Raw genomic sequence first — 19,031 nt, 5'->3', positions numbered from 1 at the left:
GGTTGTGGCCGAGGCCTCCAGTCCAGAGGAATAAAAGATCAGATCTGCAAGGCACCCAGCACTATATTGTGCCTACACTGATGGGACATCCCTGTTTTATACTTTTTTTTTAGAGAAGAGAATTACGGTGATGAGTTTTTTTTTTTTTTTTAAGATTCTATTTATTTATTTGACAGAATGCGAGAGAGGGAACACAAGCGGGGGAGTGGGAGAGGGAGAAGCAGGCTTCCCACAGAGCAGGGAGCCTGATGCGGGGCTCCATCCCAGGACCCTGGGATCATGATGTGAGCCGAAGGCAGACGCTTAACAACTGAGCCACCCAGGTGCCCCAGTGATGGTGTTTCTGATATTAACTACAGCAAAAGTACTGCAAAAATCCTTTACTAAGGATCTCAGAGGCAGTTCAGGAAGCAAAGAATTCCCCTGCCCAAGCTTCCCTCATTAAGATTCACAGCATTCGCTTTTATAAGTCTTGTTTAAAACAGATCTTGCCAGACACTTTCTCATACATTTCTCCGACAGATGCAAAGTTATTTCAGACCCATACGTTTCTTTGTTTTTCCAAAGTACTGAGTTTCACTTTATTACAAATCATTGGTGAACTGATCTATTGTTTAGTTTAAAAAGAGCCCAAAACAAAACAAAACAAAAAAACCCCTGAAAACAATCTCACATGCACATTGCGCTGTTATCTTTCCCAAAAGGTATCTTTTGGGGTGTGGGTCTGTTTCTTCATTATTGGGCACCAGAAGCAGGGAGGACCATTTGTATATTTATTTTAAAAGCCTCTTGGGTATAAACTTGTTACACTTAAACCTCAGCCTTTCTTTTTTAAGTTCCCACTATTTTAAACAAAAGCCCCAGGATGTGGCCATGGAATTTATAATACTACTTCTCAGCCCTTTGCCTGTTTTCAAATAAGTCTTAGGCTTTGGGGAATGCAGACAACTCTATTGGAATATGAAAATTTCAACTTGAAACCTATGAACTCTGCTGGGTCTGCAGAGGCGTTTTAATGTCCACCCCAGGAAATGTACACACGCTGTAGAATTTACAACTCATCACTGTCACAGAGTGTGAGCTCAAGAGTAATACATTAACCAGGGTTGGTGCGTAGAGATTGCTGCTCAAGATCTACAAAAGCAATCAATGTCCTGCATGCACAATGAGAAATAGAAGTAGGGCTGGAGGTGTTTGGGGTCAAAACAGAGGCCCACACATACGAGTGCCCCGGAATTTATTTAAAAAAAAATTCTTTCTTGCGGGCTGTTCCATAGTTTGACTGAATTGTCATTTGCTTGTTTCGACTCAAGGGAAACATCTGGTTTCTCCCTGCAATGGAGACAAACTGCTCTTATTCTGAAGCTGTCATCCATGAAAAGCATGGTTTGGGCTCAATAGCTTTGCTTATGAAAGGCTTGGGGTCCATCTCTACAGAAATAAACAGCTCTTGTAATTGGAATTTTGTTCCCTGTTATAAACTCTGGCTCAGGGGTGACTCGGGTAGAGTGTCGAAAGCTGAAAGGGATAAATTTATTTTATAGAAGGCATTTAATGATTTAGGATGTGGCCAACAGACAGTTTTCCACTTAACCTTTGTAAAAATCTCTTAGCCAACTTCTGTAAAGTTTCTGCGAATGTATTTAAAAATCCCAGAGGCTGGGTGTTAGGGGAACCAGAAGAGCAGGGCGGGCTGGGGAGGGGAGGTGCTGTGGCCTTTTCTTCTCAGAAGGTGGCCAGCTTTTTCTGGGCCCTGTGTATTGAAGATGTTACTGGGTGTTTTTACCTTTGTTCAGGGGCAGCTATGTAATCTGGGGGACCCCGTGCAAAATGAGAAGGTGGGGCCCCTTGTTGAAAAGTTAAGAATTTTAAGATGACCACAGGTCATTCACCCAAGGGTGTGTGTGTGGGGGGGTGTGAACACAGGTTGCACGCCCACAGGGCCAGCTCTCCTTCAGCCATAGGGACCTCAAGGAAGGTGAGAGGAAAAAAGGAAGAAGTGGTCCTTGGGAAGTGTGTGTGCTGACTTCACAGTGGGGTATTGGGAGAGTATTTTCTTCCAGTTGGAGACTGGGCAGTAGGGAGCCGTCCTCTGAATACTCATTGGAGACGTGTTATTTTTGTTAGGTGGATGGGGAGCTCTGCCAGAGGGCGTCTGTACCTTGTTCTTTTTTTTTTTTTTTTTTTGGAAGAACGTTTGTAGAAAACTCAGAATAGCAGTTAATGTAAGGTTAGAAAACATGTGTTTGGAGTCCTTTCCACAATTTGAAGTGTTTTTCATTCTACGAGTTCATCCCAGCCCCTGGATTGCCTGGCTCGTCAGTCTCTCTGCACCCCCCCTTTCCTCTCGCTTCTCCCTGCCACCCTGGCCACGGCAGCTGGGCACACCGCTTGGGCCTTTGTTCAGATGTCCACAGCTGGCCGTGGTACCTGGCTGGTTGGGAAGCCCAGTCAACGTTGGAATATACACCCTGGGATCTGCTTTCCCTTCTCTTTTCTTCCTGCTGCTTTTTCTGCTTTTCATTCTTCTGGTTTTATGTCCTCATTCAGAACACACACACACACACACACAGACCCACACTAACCAGGTGTCCTGCACGCAGCCCTGCACAGGGCATTATTGATCGCCAACAAATGGCAGCTTTGGAAAGGGAAATCCAAATTTAGGGTCAAGACTGCGGGGGTTAGCTCGATAGAGCAGGAGAGTCTGAGGATACCTTGTCTGAGGGATCGGCCTTAGTCAGAATCTGCTTTGCAAACACAGCGGATTAAAAGGGGTTTTTGTTGAGGTTGAGCAGATGGACAGGGAGAGGCAGAGTTCACATTAACTGATCGTAAATCAGGACTCCGTTGTAGAAGGGAAAGATCTGGGTCTGGTCACTTAGAAGTTTGAGCTAATTTAATTTATTCTTCTTCTTTCTTATTAGAAGAACACCTCATGCTTATATAAAAAAAAAACACTGTGAAGAATTTAGGAAGTATGTGTGCCAGAGAAAGTGATAAATTCCCTATGTTCCCAGAAAGAATCACCCGTCAACCCCTCCAGCATAATCCTCCTGATTTTGTCTGCCCTACCAACATCCCCACGTATACATATACAGTTATTATTCAATAAGACTTAAAATACGTATTTCTCTTTGAGTTAAATACAAGAGAAGACTTGTAGCTAGGTCTTGAAGGTTGGAACACAAGCTCAGTGATCTTTTGGGTCAGGCCACCAGCTTCAGTTTTAGTAATAAAACCAAAGAAAATGTGTAAATTTATGTTTGGGAAAGCCAGGGCAAGCTCAGGTGAAGGAAAAGTTCATTGGCACAGAGGGCCATGTTGAATTTATGATCTTCCATCCTTCGAGCAACACCTTGATAACCTCCCCGGGAGGAATAGCATGTCTGTCTATATTTTTCCTGTTGCCCCCTAGTGGGCCCAGAAGAAATGTTCAGGCAGGAAAAGAATTCTGCACTTGGGACACTCTCTTCCCCCATTTCTTTTCTTTTTTAAAAATTTTTTAAAAAGATTTTATTTATTTGAGAGAGAGCGTGAGAGTGATAGAGCCTGGGAGGGGGGTTGGAGCAGGGGGAGAGGGAGAAGCAGACTCCCTGCTGAGCTGGGAGCCCAACACTGGCTTGATCCCAGAACCCCGGGATCATGACCCGAGCTGAGGGCAGATGCTTAACCGGCTGAACCACCCAGGCGCCCCTCTCTTCCCTCATTTCTAATGCTCTGACTCTGGATTGGTGGATGTCCTCTGTTCCCTCTACACATGTTTTGACATAACAAACACTTGAGGCTCCGGGTTGCTCTCTTAGCAGGCTAGGGCTCAGGCCCATGAATTGAATTTAGTCCTGTGTTTGGTGAAAATGAGGCACATGAAACAGTCATGTCATAGTGTGAGATGCCCAAACTGGGAGAGTCTAGAAGCCCTCAAAGCAACCAAGGGTTGGTCCAGTTCATCACCACTTGCTGTGTATTCTGTTTAGAAATCATTAATAGCGTTTGGGCGCTTCCCTCCTAGTGTCAGTTCTCCTGACTGTTACCATGACAAAATTTAATTAAGTACAATAATTAATTAAAATGAAACCCTAGGGAATCTATTTGAAAAAGTTGTTTCAGTAGAGATGATTGGAATGCTATGGAAAATCTCTGGTAAATTATTAAGTTGTTAAACTATTAAATTTATTGATGTTATTAAAATTTTTAATTATTAAAATTATTACATTATTAAATTATCAAAAGGACACGTGATCTTTTTGATAAGACAAGTATATGATACTGTGAAAAACTGTAAAAGCCTGGAGTTGTACACTCAGATTACTTCATTAGTGTCTTTAAGTTCTTCTTAAAACTAAAGAAGCTCAAGCTGGAGATCCTGCTTAGTGAACGTTGGGTTTTTGTTGAGTGAATGAGTCCAGGGAGGGAATAGCAGACTCAGCAGACCCATCCCACTTTGGCTCTCGCTGCTGGATAAAATGCTACTTTATTGAGGAGGCTTTGAGAGTCATTATTACTTCCTTTCTTTCTCGGCTGAGTGTTTTATGAAAAGCCAGGGATGTAAAGATTTCTCGGTGTTGCTTCCTTGTGCAAGAATTGGACCCGTCACCAGAATCAAGGGCCACCTCCTCCCTGGGCTTGTTCATAGCACTGCCCAGCCCCGACCGGCCCTTCCACCTTTGTCTTTTGCCATTTCCTGCCTCGCGTGCAGTGCTTCTGGCCTTGCTGAAGGAGGTGCAGCCTGTGGCCACACGCATGCATGGACGACTCACGTGCACCACTTTTCTCCCATCTCCTGCCTTCCTTTCATGGGTTACTGGTAACCGTGTCCTTCATCTGGCCGATCCCGGTCTCACCTCTCCTGCAAAGTGTATGTTGGCACCTCCCTTACCCTACCCCGCTTACTCATTATTTACCTGTTGCCTCGTTCCCTCCACCGGAATGTGAGTTCCATGTCTCCCCACCTGCGGATCACCCGGCATACAGCAGGCATTCAGTAAATGGTGCTGGAATGTTGAATGCATGATCAGGAGCCTTCTGTGTGCTGGGCAGTGTTCCAGGTCCTTTTCCAAAGGAGAGATTTACCCCCTTTCTGCTCCTTAGCACTCTGGACTTAGCTGCATCATTTCACATATGATTTTGCACTAAGAGCGTGTGTCTGGCTCTTTTTCTTACCAGCTCATGGGTTTGCAAACTACAGCCCAGGGGCCAAATTCAGCCTACCGCCTTTTTTTTTTTTTTTTTTTTTGGTATGACCTGGTTGCTAAAAATAGTTTTGAGCCTTTGGTGGGGACTGATTGTTGACAGATTTGGGAACCTCACTTCTTGACCTACAAAACCTACAAAACCTAAACTGTTCACTGCCTTGGCCCCCGTCAGCACGTTTGTTGAATCCTGAAGGAGACCAAGCTTTTTTTCTAGGATAAGGGGACTGTCTTGCCTCTTTGAATTCCCATGACATAGCACTCAGTAAATGTTTTTTTTTTTTTGGCATTGAACTGAACTCACTTTTTTTTTTTTTTTTTTTTAATTTACTCTCTGGGGTCAGATGGGGGTATGAATCCTGGCTCTGATCTGTTCTAACTGTGAGGTTGGTGCTGGGGTGGGTGTGGGGATGGCGTAGGCTGAGCCTACTTTCCTTGTCTGAAAACTTGAGGCAGTAATAGCTGTTTCTCATGGCCACTGTGAGGGCTAAAGGGAGCTGTAACTGTATCAGCATCTATACAGCTTAGTGCAGGTTTGTGTTTAATAGTAGCTGCTACTGTTTCTCCAGATAGACATCCAGCTAAAGTTGTATAGTCTGGTCATAATTGCATAAACAAAATATGTAGCAATCGCAGATTTTTAAAAGATTTTATATATTTATTTGAGAGAGCACAAATGAGAGGCAGAGGGAGAGGCAGAGGGAGAAGCAGACTCTCCACTGAGCAGGGAGCCCAATGCGGGACTCGATCCCAGGACCCTGGGATCATGACCCGAGCCAAAGGCAGACGCTTAACCAACGGAGCCACCCAGGGGCCCCAGCAATTGCAAATTTTTTAAAAAATCAGTCATTTTAGGATGACTTCTCTATTTTCAGTGGTGTTGAAAATTAAGAGTTGACCTTCTGGGGGGCGTCTGGGTAGCTCTGTCGGTTAAGTAAGCATGATCTTGTGATTTCAGCTCAGGTCATGATCTCAGGGTTGTGAGATTGAGCCCCACATAGGGCTCTGTGCTCAGCAGGGAGTCTGCTTGAGATTCTCTCCCTCTGCCTCTCCCTCCACTCATGTGCCTTTTCTCTCTCTCTCTCGCAAATAAATCTTAAAAAAAAAAAAAAAAGTTGACTTTCTGTCCATGGATCTGATTCTTAATTTTCTTCCCCTTTTCTGTGTTGTTTTTTGTTTTCTTTTGTTTTGAGGTTGAATGAATCTCACGATACCAATTTAGAAAAGCATCTAAGGTGCCGTTAAGACAGAAGGCCTTATGTGCTGGGGTGAGTTATTCTAGGACTCTAAGAGGTGGGGATATGTTCTTGGAGCAGTTCCTGCAGCAGGTGAATCTCTTCCTGGAGAGGCAGGTGATGCTGGTGAGGTTGGCTGGGCCGGGGAGGGACATACTTCTGGGAGGACTGTATTGACTTTGCAGGCTCGTGGGCACTCTACAAAGGCATGAAGAATTGAAATGCATTCATACATGATGTATCTTGGACCTCTTTCTTTGCAGGGACAGTGAAGGTGAAGAGCTCCAACATCCAGGTTGGAGATCTTATCATCGTTGAAAAGGTGGGTGGGATCCCGCAGTTTGTGACCGGTTGTTGTGTGAGTGTGTAAATGGGAAGTCATTGCCACTAATTCATAAATCCTAACATGTAATTTGTATATCTGGTAGACTAACTGAATGTAGGCTTTTTGGGATTCTCTCCTAAACCTTTGCCTAGGGAGGAAAATTTCTTTGCCATGAGACACCCACGTAGAATACTTTTTCAAGGTTTATGTATGCTGGTTAGCCAAAAATTCTGCTTACAAAACCAAGTTTCGATTTCCTATTTGATGTGTTTATTTTGGTGCCTTTAAAAAAAAAAAAACTACCATAAAGTCTTTCCTCGAAGTCAGCTTGCTGCATAAGCACATAAAAATATTTGTCATTTACTGTTTCAAGTGATTTTAGCTTGCATTTTTTGACTTAAACATTGTGCTTTTCTGTCATTTTGTGGGGAGCAGGAATGAAATGTAATATGAGAATAGTAAAAAGGGCCAATAATGCATTTTTAAAAATAGCACCATTCATACGTTTGTGACTTCAGCAAACACTCCTGTCTCCTTTTGCTGTCTGTTTGGAAGGTCGTGGGTTTTGGGGGTGGCCCTGGAGAGGCTTGGAATAATATTTGATTAGAAAAGGATTGTATTGTAGCTTGTTTCTGTAGGAAGTGAACTATGCTCTTTTAAAAGGATTAAATCTAAGAACTCAAAGTCGATTTGAGGTGAAGGGAAGCTCTTCTGGGTGGTAGCTCAGAAGAACCACACAAACGCTTTATGTTGTTAGATACTTCTGTGTTCATAATTAAATGAGGGCTGCTGTTGGCTTACGTCGTTTTTTTTTTCTTGTGAATGGCTTTTGTTGCTTCTTACTACTTGACTTCCTTATTAAAATTCCACTCAAAGTCAAACATCAAGCCAGAAAATTGGTAGGAGCAGAAAGCGTGAGCGAGTGTGTGTGTGTCTTTAGTTTCAGCAGACCGCCTGGAAGAAAGCCAGCTAGGGTAGCCGGCTTTCAGCCGGGGCCCTTCTGGCTGGAATTTCAGGAGGTAATGGTTGGTTTCTCCAGAAAACTAGAAGCTCTCTTTCCGAGATAAGATTTCAATAGGGGATTAGTGAAGTAACAGCAGCGTGCAAGATTTTTCAGATTCAAAACAAAATAAATCCCCAGATCTGTCTCTGACAAAGGCAGAAACGTAAATGAGGCTGTGGGTTTCGGAGGGGGACACCCCCTCCCCACTGAGGGGGCTGGTGGGGGGGGACAGAAACCCCACACATGGCTGTTCACGGTAACAGTCTTTCTTTTCATTACACAGAACCAGCGGGTCCCTGCTGACATGATCTTCCTGAGGACATCAGAAAAAAACGGTAAACATCTGGGATCAATTTTGAAAATAACCATTAACCTTTCAGTGGTAATTTGGCAAAATAATCATTTGAAAATGGAACAGAAGTAGATGATCATTTTGGAGCCACGGAGGCAAATCAAAAACATCTCTTTTGTAGAGCAGTCTTAAAACAAAAAATGTTTTCGGTCCTTGCAGGTCAATAGATTTTGATCATCACAAAGATACAGTTAGTTGGGCCCAGGCTGAGTCCCAGCTGACTGGTCCACAGGCAGCGGCTCTGATTTTCCTTTCTGAGCTGCTGTTGGGCTCAACTTCAGGACTTGGCGGGATCAGGAAGCGTGCTTCACAAATAGAAGCACGCAGAAATCCTCTCTCTTAGCAAATAGCAGGAGATATGTGTGACCGTAAGAGAAGCCAGGGAGAGAGGTAGGTGGCCTTCTTGGCCCTTCGCTCACGAGTGGTGAGGTCATGCCTACCCTCACCCATGAATTTATTTATTATCACAGCCCACTTAGGCCTGAGCGAGCTGCTCCAGGCTCTTACAAGACCCTGCTCATTCCCAGTTCTTTCCCGGTGTGGCTGACACCAGTGGCTGCCCACCCCATCTGTTGACTCTGATCTCCTCCTCCTTTCTTTTTTGTTATTTAAGCTGTTTTGAGGAAACAAGGCTGTTTTTCGCTTGTGTACAGGCACAGTCAAATCTCTGAACATCTGAAAAAGTTCGCATTTAGAGTACTTCAAGGTTGCTGCAACCTATTTTATTATGAATCAAATAAAAGTTGTAGATGAAATTTTATACTAAAAATACATTACCCAGAGATGGAGTGGAAGGCACCAGATTAAAAGTCTTCTTTTAAAATCTCCAGCTTTGTCCTCAGTTGGTTCTTGTGTCCTTATCTGTGAAGATAGAGTGTCATGGATTAGAGTCCCTGAAATGCTTCCCTCGCAATACTCCCCCCCCCCCGAAGATTAGACATGCTTTTCCTTAATAGTGCCCAGAGGTCTTAGCTGTGGTGTCCGTGAATTCAGTGCATTCTGGGTCTGATGAAATCTACAGCTGACTCATTGCTGGGCTTGCACGTTGGACAGAAATAGGCATCCATGTGCAAGCAGGTAACGAGCACATGCTCTGGTAGCACTTCCTGCATTTTGAGCAGTCAGCCAGGGTCAACTGTAGAGTCCGCAACCCTGGTGCTATTCTGTTCGTTTTTACACTCAGGGAAACCAAGGCTCAGAAAGGGTAAGTAACTACCAAGGACATGCAGCTAGTAAGTGGGGTAGCTAGTCTTAAATCTAGGAGTCTGGTTCCTGATAAGGTGTCCATATCTCCTGCCCAGAATGGCCTTGAATGCTAGCTGCCCTGTGCCAGCCACCATGCTGGGGGTTCTAGCACCCCAAATCTTCACAAGCAAGCTCCTGAGCTCTGTGTTCCTCCCATTTCACAGATAGGGCCTGCTGGTGTTTAGCAAAGTCAAGAAACTGGCCTAGGTTTCTACTGTGAACAGATGATGGAGTGAGGATTTGTTTTTGTTTTTTTTAAATTTATTTCTCTATTTGTCAGAGAGTGAGCACAAGCAGAGAGAACTGCAGGCAGAGGGAGAGGGAGAAGCAGGGAGCCCGATGTGGGACTCGATCCTAGGACCCTGGGAACATGACCTGAGCTGAAGGCAGATGCTTAACTGACTGAGCCACCCAGGTGTCCCTGGAGTGAGGATTTGAATCCAGATCTTCCAACCCAAGAGCTTACAGAGGAAGTGGGAAATGGGGTATTTGTTTTCCCTTTTGGTTGTGGGCCACTAATTGGATTTTTACAAAGGCCACAGCAGGAACTACTGAGAGCTGCCAGGGGAAGGATCCTTGAATCGAAAGCGAATAGACAGTGCCCACCTTCCTTCCATAGGGTCTTGCTTCCTGCGGACAGATCAGCTGGACGGCGAGACAGACTGGAAGCTGCGGCTCCCTGTGGCCTGCACGCAGAGGCTCCCCACTGCGGCCGTGAGTAGCTCTCCTGCAGAAACACAGACTGGCCACGGTGTCCTTATCAGGCCCTCGAACTCAGAGGCCCTCAGATGCCAGATGTGGGATGTCAGGTGTGAATGAGGGCTGACAGGATGGGGTCCTGGGCAACCCCCCCAGCACCTGTGGTTTCAAGTCACATGGCCGAGTGAAGTGGGAGCGGGGCTCTTTGGAGGGAAGCTCAGAATCTTAAGAAGCCTCAACCAGGTGCCTCGCATAAAGCTAGAAGGTAAGGCAGGTATATCGTTCCTCTGCTCAGGGTCTCCCGAGGCTTCTGGTTACTGAGAACCCACACTGCAGCCCTTGCTGTTGTCCTCAAGGCCCGTGTGATCCGTGTCCCTGCCTGAAGCCCGACCTCAGCCTGGGTGACCTGCCTGCCCGTGCCCTCTCCCTCCTGATCAGGCATCCTCTGTGTGCCAGCGTTTGTCCTTGCCGTTTCCTCCCCCAGGGACAGTTTGTACCCCAGGGGCTGCCTGGCTGGGCCTCTCCTGAATACCTCCTGGGTTTTGTGCCTAGATCTCCTTATCTGAGAGGCATTTTCTGACCACCTTTTGCTTGCCTTCCCACCCGACTCACTTCAAGGCAGTGTCTCCGAGAGCAGAGTTCTGCCTGGTATGTTCACTACTGAATGAATACCCCATGCGTGGAACAGTGTGAGGAACAGCACACAGACCCTCTCTCGGGGTGGCCTAAGGAGTTAGGACCAGTAGGCTCTCAAGGGTCTGCAGGGCCCCACACTTCCCCATTAGCCCCACATCACTCAGGCCATGATCTGTAAAGAGAGGGGGGGCAGGGAGCCAGAGAGTAAGTTTAAGCATGAGCCACGTGGATTGGATGTGGCCCATGGACTAGGTTACAAAGTCACAAAACATAATTTAAATGCCCAGAGACCAACATGCCCCAACAGTGGTCTGAAAGGATTAGGAAGAACATGAAAGCTTTTCCTGGGCTTGTGGTCATGTGGATTGATGCTGTTCCTTAACCGTGTTCTGTGAGGAAGGAGTGGGCAGGAGAATGTTCCATGTTAATATACCAGTAAATGTGCCCCCTGCCCTAATGATTTTTCATGGTCAGTGACAAGTGAAATAGCACCGTTATTAGTATTAATTTTTAAACCAGAATTCTAGAGCAGTGAGTATTTTTTAAATTTTATTTTATTATGTTAGTCACCATACAATACATCATTAGTTTTTGATGTAGTGATCCACGATTCATTGTTTTCGTATATAGAGCAGTGAGTTTCTAACGATGGTTGGGAGCCCCTAGGAATCCTTAGGAGGCACTGTCCTGCCCCCGCTATGGGGTTCATCTAATGAGAGGGTTCTGATTTTTCTGGGTGACGCATTTTAACTCCCTGGTAAGATTTCTCCAAGGGAAGCTTTCTGATCCTCAAAATGATTTGAAGGACTCTCTTTAAGAGACAGTCTAGAAGAGCCTAGAATCATGAAGGTGCTTCCCTGTCTGCTGCGCAGAGTTGCATTTGTCGATGTGTGCTTTGGAGGTGTCAGTTTAATAAACACTCATGTTGCCCCCCCCCACCCCCCCCGCCCAGCCCCCATCTGGCCCAGGCCTGGGCTGGGCTCCAGAGAAGGAGGAGATGCCACTCTTTTTTGTTGTCAGGAAACTCTTCCTTACTGGGCCGGAGGGATCTGAGTGGGGAGCAGCAACTGAGCAGAAGAACTGTATGAAAGGATGACCTGGGCATTACCTGAATATATTCTTGTTAAAAAAAAAAGTATAAATAAATTGTATGGAAGGCCTTGGAGGAAGAAATAAAAAGTCTTGCTCATGGCCTCTGCCACAGACCTTACCTGCTTCCCTCCGTGTAAAGTCCGTAGTGATCTTTCCAGACCTCTGCCAGCACACTTTCCTACAAATGCACAACTGTGAACTTGTTGGTGGGGGGGAGCTTATACATATATGAGATCACACTGTATTTGTGATTCTGCAACTTTTGCTCTTGTCTACTTTGAATGTATCTCGAGGTCTTTTTTTTTTTTTTTGAGATTTATTTATTTATTTGAGAAAGAGAGCAGGGAGGAGGGGGCAGAGGGAGAGAGACTCCTCAAGCAGACTCCACGCTGAGCGCAGAGCCCCATGTGGGGCTGTCCATCTCACGACCCTGAGATCACGACCTGAGCCGAAATCAAGAGTCCGACGCTGCAGCCAGTAGCCTCTACCCCTCCTCTAGGTCCCTGTAGCCAAGGGGTATTGTCTGAATTTGCCTGGCCACCTGATTGGAGATTTTTTTTTTCCAATTTTTTTATTGTGGTAAAATACGGATCAAATGTACCATGTTATCATTTTAAAAATGTACAGTTCAGTGGTGTTAAGCACATTTACGTTGTGCAACCATCACCACCGTCCATCTCCGGAGCTCTTCATCATGCAAAACAGAAACCCTGTACCCATCAAACAACAATTTCCCATTGCCCAGCCCCTGGCACCCACCACTGTACTTTCTGTCTCTGTGAATTTGACTGCTCTAGGGACCTGATCTAAGTGGAATCATACAGGATCTGTCCTTTTGTGACCTGTTTATTTCACTTAGCGTAGTGTCCTGAAGGCTCATCCATGTGGTAGGCTGGGTCAGATTTCCCTTCCTTTGTAAGACTGGGCAATATTCCATTGTATGGATATCTCCCATTTTGTTTATCCATTTATCCGTGATGGACATGTGGGTTGTTGCCATCTTTCGGTGATTGTGAATAATCCTTTTATGTACATGGCTGTACAATATCTTTGAGACCCTGCTTTCAGTTCCCAGTGAGTGGCTGCTAATCATACGGTAATTCTATGTGCAAGTTTTCGAGGGACTGCCATGCTGTTTTCCACGGTGGCTGCACCATTTTACATTCCTACCAACAGTGCACAAGTGTTCCAGTTTCTCCATCTCCTCGCCAATACTTTTTTGATGGTAGCCATCCTAATGGGCATCAGGTGTATTTTTTGCTTTTTACCCCTCTGCCTTTTCCAGGGCTTTACACAGAGTAGGGCCCAGTAACCACTTGTTGACGGAGCCCAGATCTTCATTGGTACTACCAGCTCTTGGTCACTGCAGTGGAGCAGAAAGGGGACCTCGGCCGTCAGCCAGTTTGGGAAACATGGGGTGAACACAGATAAACAGGCATCTTCACTGTGGGGTCTGCAGGGTGTCGTGGGTTAGCATGTGGAGTGATTCCTAAACTTACTTAATAGAAAATTTTTTCTTCTTTTTCTTCCACCTGCCCTATACTTTTGAGAGCCTGCTTGCTGTTTGGGAGATAGAGTTGCTTTTGAAAAATTGTGGGGGCCTCCCAAAATCTTTTTAATCATGAACTTTGTTTTAACTCCAAAATGTTACCTCTGTTGAACAGGATCTCCTTCAGATTCGATCATACGTCTATGCAGAAGAGCCAAATATCGACATTCACAACTTTGTGGGAACTTTTACCAGAGTAAGTAGGCTTAGCTGACTGTGCGATCGTGCCTTACCGAGAGCACATGCTAGTGACAGAGACCTACAGAGAAGTGTTGACAAGTCTTTGTCAGGGGATAGCTTTGCTCCAGGGAGGGGTGAGGTTCCCCTAAGAAGCCCCACCTTGAAAGCTGACATAGTGTTTCTCAATGAGGTTGGCACAGCGGGTATTTTCTCCCGGCCTCTGAACAGCTTGAATTACCTGACAGCGTAGAGCCGAGTGGTGTTAGAATTAACGGGAACTCTGTGATGTGAAGGCAGATACTCTTTCTGTCCCATTTGGACACGTTCACGACCTCTTCTACTCACACAAGTCCCGGCTGGCATTGTTAACAATTTTTAAGCCACTTCCCAACTATTCAGGCTAGAAATTAAATTTGGATGTCAATTATTTGAAGAATCTGGGACAGTAGATTTATAGAACCCACATTAAATTCCTGGTCTCTTTCTAGAAGCCATAGGACTGGCCAGCAAAGGGCTGTTTTTGTTTGATTTGCATCTGCATTTTAGCTCTTGCCTTGTAAGACATGTCTTCAGTATTAGAAGCCTGTCCTTCTTCAATCACAAACCAGTCTTTTCATGAATGGCCCTGGGAATGAAAACCACACCAAGGACGGTAGCTTAGGAGCTTGTCCCTTCTCTCCTGGCTGAACTGGGGGCTTCCAAATAGGGGTCATCCTCTCTTCCTGTCTTGGGAAGAGCAGGCTGGAGACAGCCTGTGGATTCTGCCAGAACCTTGGTGGATAAATGCGTGTCTGTTGGTCTTTTGCAGGAAGACAGCGACCCTCCGATCAGCGAGAGCTTGAGCATAGAGAACACGCTCTGGGCTGGTACTGTCATTGCGTCGGGTAAGGGCTCCCTTTCTGAGGAATGTGTTAGCAATTTGAAAAGGAAAGAAAATCCTTTTGTATAATTAGAATAATCATCTGTCAGTTAGGAAAATTAGCCGTCGGTCATATGGTGTTTTCCACTTGCTTCTGCCCCTCCAGGGAATTTTGCTGACATCTGATTGCCCCTCGGACGCTTGTGGACGTCTTTAAGAGAAGTTGCTCTGGCCGGTGTGCTTTTCGGCAGCGTCCACTCTGGGAATAGCCCTTAATTGCCACCTGAGATTGACATTCTAATCTCTCCCAGAAATTGGGCCAGCCTGGATGTTCTGGCCGGAAGTTGTGTCTGTGGGGGCTGCCAAGCCAGTCCTGCCAGTCTTGCGCCCCCCCCCCCCCGCCCCCGGGTGCGCAGGAAAGGGCCGTGGGCCTGAGTTGGAGGGTCTTGGTGTTTAAAACACTGAGACGATGTGGAAATTGGTGTCTTTTACTTTTTGAACCCTGGGGTGAAACGGACCCGAAGAGGTTCCAGGGGCTGAGCAGTGTCTGCGGTAGCAGTGTTGGTAGCAGTGGGATGCCACCAGGCTGTCCGGCACCTCGTCAAGCCCTTTACGTGCATTACCCATTTCACTGACCCCTCCTACCAACCTGTTTTCTTGTGCTTGATGCTGCTCTGTGGCTCTTTAGTACAACAGGTGCTCAGGATACTCTGTGGCTAGGAAAGGGAATGGCCAGCACAGACCAGCACAAACTAAACGCATGGCCGCCTTGCTTACCGTCCACAGGTGAAACACTTAATGCAAACGGACAGACAGGATCGCTTCCTTTAGGTCTCCTGCCATTTTTCCGTTTCCATTCCCTGCCCGTATTTGCAGCCTAATCTGGAATGTCTCTCAGTTCCTCCTCATGACTAAAGAAGTGAGAAATGGGTCCTTAAGGGGCGCCTGGGTGGCTCAGTCGTTAGGCGTCTGCCTTCGGCTCAGGTCACGGTCTCAGGGTAGTGGGGTGGAGCCCCACGTCGGGCTCTCTGCTCCACGGGAAGCCTGTTTTCCCTCTCCCACTCCCCCTGCTTGTGTTCCCTCTCTCGCTGTGTCTCTCGGTCAAATAAATAAATAAAATCTTTAAAAAAAAAAAAAAAAAGGAAATGGGTCCTTAAGTTTCTGCACGGGTCAGGACGCACTGCCTGCCACACTGTGGTCACGCCCACATCCGAGGCCACGCCCACAGCCACGGCCACACCCACCAGCCCCTGCAGCAGCCCTTCCCCTCCAGCCTCTCCCCTGCCACGTGTCCACCCACGTCTCTCAGAACTGGTTACTCTTCCCTCCCAGTTTTTCTCCCCTTTGAAGTCATTTATTAACAAGTAATTATTCCTTTTAATATTTAATAATTTCACAGAAAAATAAGGAGTGTGTTTCGATTTGCATTTCCTAGATTGCCTGGAAGGTTGGCTTTCCTTGTGGTCTGTCTGGTCTCTTCCTTTGTTCCTTACTTTTTATACCCACTAGCTGTTTTTTCTCTTTCTCTTATTCGTTTGTGAGAGCTCTCCATTTCTGGTTTTTGAAACAATTTTATGGTGTATTTGATGTGCAGGAGTTTCATAGTGTTACCGTTCTTGTCTGGTGGTAGAGGGTATCTTGTTATCGTTTTGTTTATTTCACTGTGAATAGAGGAAACATCTTTCTACACATAAGACATTTCTTAACGTTTTGGTCGATCTACTTTCTGTTTTTCTTATTGACTTGTAAGCGTGCTTCATAGCAGAGAGAATATCAAACTGTCATCTCGTATGTGACGCAAATCTCTTTTCCAAGTTTATTGTTTGTCTTTTGTTTTTGTCTTTGATGTGCTTTGTTTGGTTGTTCCAGATAGAAATTCTAAATATTGATGTTATCCACATTTCCATAGAAACGGAATTCCTAGGGCAAAGGGCATATACATTTTACATTTCGGTTGACCCCGCAAACTTCCTCTTCTTCTAAATCACACTCCTGATAATCTGACCTTATATGTACATCCTAGCTAACACTGTCTTCTGTTTGACTTTTTAATTTCTGCCCATTTGATAGCCGTTGAATAAATATCTAACTTACTGATTTGCCTTTTAAAAGTTATTTGTGGGGGTGCCTGGCTGGCTCAGGTGGTGGAACATGTGACTCTTGATCTTGGGGTTGTGGGTTTGAGCCCCATGTTGGGTACAGAGATTATTTAAAAAAAATCTTTTTCTCTTTTTTTTTTTTAAGATTTTTATTTATTTGTTTGAGAGAAGCGGGGGGGGGCGCGGAGGGCGGCGGGCAGAGGGAGAGAGAGAGAGAATCCCAAATAGACTCTGACTGAGCGCAGAGCTAGATGTGGGGGCTCGATCACAACCTCGAGATCATGACCTGAGCCGAAATCAAGAGCCAGATACTTAGCTGACTGCGCCACCCAGGCGTCCCAAAAATAAAATCTTAAAAAAAAAAATTATTTGTGAAGTTAGATTTTTTTCAATGTTTTTTCTTCATTTGCATTTTTTCATTTGCATTTTTAAAATGTATATGTGAATTACCAGTTTATGCCCTATGCCCATTTTTTTGGGGGTTGATGGATTCATTTAAAAAATGATTTCTTGGGCACTTGGGTGGCTCAGTCGGTGAAGCATCTGCCTTCCGCTCTGGTCATGATCTCAGGGTTCTGGGATCCAGTCCTGTACTGGGCTCCCTGCTCAGCAGGGAATCTGCTTCTCCCTTTGCCCCTTCCCCCTGCTCATGCTCTCTCAAATAAATAACATCTTTTTTTAAAAAAGATGTTATTTATTTATTAGAGAGAGAGAGAGAGGGAACACAAGCAGGGGGAGTGGGAGAGGGAGAAGCGGGCTTCCCGTTGAGCAGGGAGCCCGATGCGGGGCTCGATCCCAGGACCCTGGGATCAGGACCTGAGCCGAAGGCAGACATTTAACGACTGAGCCACCCAGGTGCCCCTAAATAAATAAAATCTTAAAAAAAATTTAAAAAAGTGATTTCTAAGAACTCTATATCCTAAGAATAGCATTCTTCTGTTTCTTATCTTAATTGCAATTACTGTCTCCCAGTTGATCTCATTCGTATTTTGGCACAAAAATTTAAAATTTTTACATCCTCAAACCTGTTGATTTTTTTTTTCTTTACATTTCTGGTTTTTGTGCCATGCCGAGAAAATCTTACCTGCTTGACAATGAGAAAAATACACTGATGTTTTCTTGGAGTGTTTATATAGTTTCATATTAAAATATTTGAATTCATGGAGCGAAGTTAGGAAAACTTACTGGCAGAGGGGCCTTACCTCGGCTCCAGCCCGAAGCTCCGGACCCTTGTGCTCAGTCTGTGCGTGTGGCCGCCTATCCACAGTGCCCGTGAGGACTGGACGTGTGTGAAAGGAGAAAGCGCACACTTTGGGATGGAGAACAGCAGGTGGAATGGGGGTGTGAACGGAGATCAGAACACGAGGGGGTAGAATTCCCCGTGTTGTGCTGTATCTGGCACACGCAGAGCTGGAAGCTCAGGGCGCCCGGGATGTGCACATCTCTTCACCAGGCTGTAACGTGAATGGTACACACGTCATTCCTTGCAGGCAGGTGTCCTTCTGTTTCTTCTTCCGTTTTACCGAAAGCACGTATACGGAAAGTAACCAAATCCCAAACATAGCACCAGTGCTCTGATCAGTAATCAGGGTTTTGTCAGCCCCCCAGAGGTCCCCCAGCTGCCTTCCAGTCCCCCCCACAGCTACCTTTTTAAAAAAGATTATTTATTAGAGAGAGCAGAGCTAGTGAGAGCGAACACGATGCGGGAGGGGCAAGGGGGGCAGAGAAGCAGGCTCCCTGTTGGGTAGGGAGCTGGATGCATGTGGGCAGGGCCGGGTGGGGCTCTATCTCGGGACCCCAAGATCATGACCAGAGCAGAAGGCAGATGCTTAACCAGCTGAGCCACCCAGGCGCCCCAAGGGTGACAGCTGCATTGATCCCTGATAGCTTTGAGTCGTTTGGTTAGGCATTTGTTTTAACAATATTAACATTTTATTTTATTTTATTTTTTTAAGATTTTATTTATTTATTTGAGAGAGAGAATGAGATAGAGAGAGAGCATGAGAGGGGAGAGGGTCAGAGGGAGAAGCAGACTCCCTGCCAAGCAGGGAGCCCGATGCGGGACCCGATCCTGGGACTCCGGGATCATGACCTGAGCCGAAGGCAGTCGCTTAACCAACTGAGCCACCCAGGCGCCCACAATATTAACATTTTAGTAATAAATTCACATCCACGTGTCTGTCTGGTGTTTATTCTGGTGATTTTCTTCTCCCCTGCCTGCTTCTTTCCATGCAGCAAAAAAACAACAACACAAAAAACTTTATTTTTTTGAAAAATTTTGTAAAGAATTTTTAAAATTTCATTTTAAGTGTAATCTACTTCCCAAAGTGAGGCTCGAACTCATGACCCTTAGATCAAGAGTTGCATGCTCTTGATCTGACTGAGCCAGCCAGACACCCCCCCCCCCCCCCCCGGCAAAAATTTTTTTTTTCTTGAGCGTCTCTATGTGATGCTGCCACACCCTGTTGCTAGGTCCTGGAGCTGCAGTGGCATGCCGGAAAATCCTTGTCTCCATTCTTGTGGTATTTGTAGTTTACTCTAAACTTAATACAGATTACAGAGGAG

The 19,031-nt window shown here is 45.7% G+C and overlaps 1 protein-coding gene across 1 annotated transcript in view; it reads left to right on the top strand.

Annotated features, from left to right (window-relative positions):
• Positions 1-19,031, top strand: part of ATP9A (ATPase phospholipid transporting 9A) — a 128,005-nt gene that overhangs the window by 46,586 nt on the left and 62,388 nt on the right. Inside the window, exons 5-9 of the mRNA XM_028125226.2 lie at positions 6,691-6,749; positions 8,039-8,090; positions 9,972-10,066; positions 13,444-13,524; positions 14,317-14,392. Coding sequence (XP_027981027.2) covers positions 6,691-6,749; positions 8,039-8,090; positions 9,972-10,066; positions 13,444-13,524; positions 14,317-14,392 — 363 coding nt within the window. The remainder of the gene's footprint in view (positions 1-6,690; positions 6,750-8,038; positions 8,091-9,971; positions 10,067-13,443; positions 13,525-14,316; positions 14,393-19,031) is intronic.

Source organism: Eumetopias jubatus, unplaced genomic scaffold (assembly GCF_037043125.1).
Source record: "Eumetopias jubatus isolate StellerSeaLion01/CBP00866 unplaced genomic scaffold, mEumJub1_p1.0 scaffold_9, whole genome shotgun sequence".
Classification (NCBI taxonomy): domain Eukaryota; kingdom Metazoa; phylum Chordata; class Mammalia; order Carnivora; family Otariidae; genus Eumetopias; species Eumetopias jubatus.
This window is presented reverse-complemented; position numbering and strand designations above follow the sequence as displayed.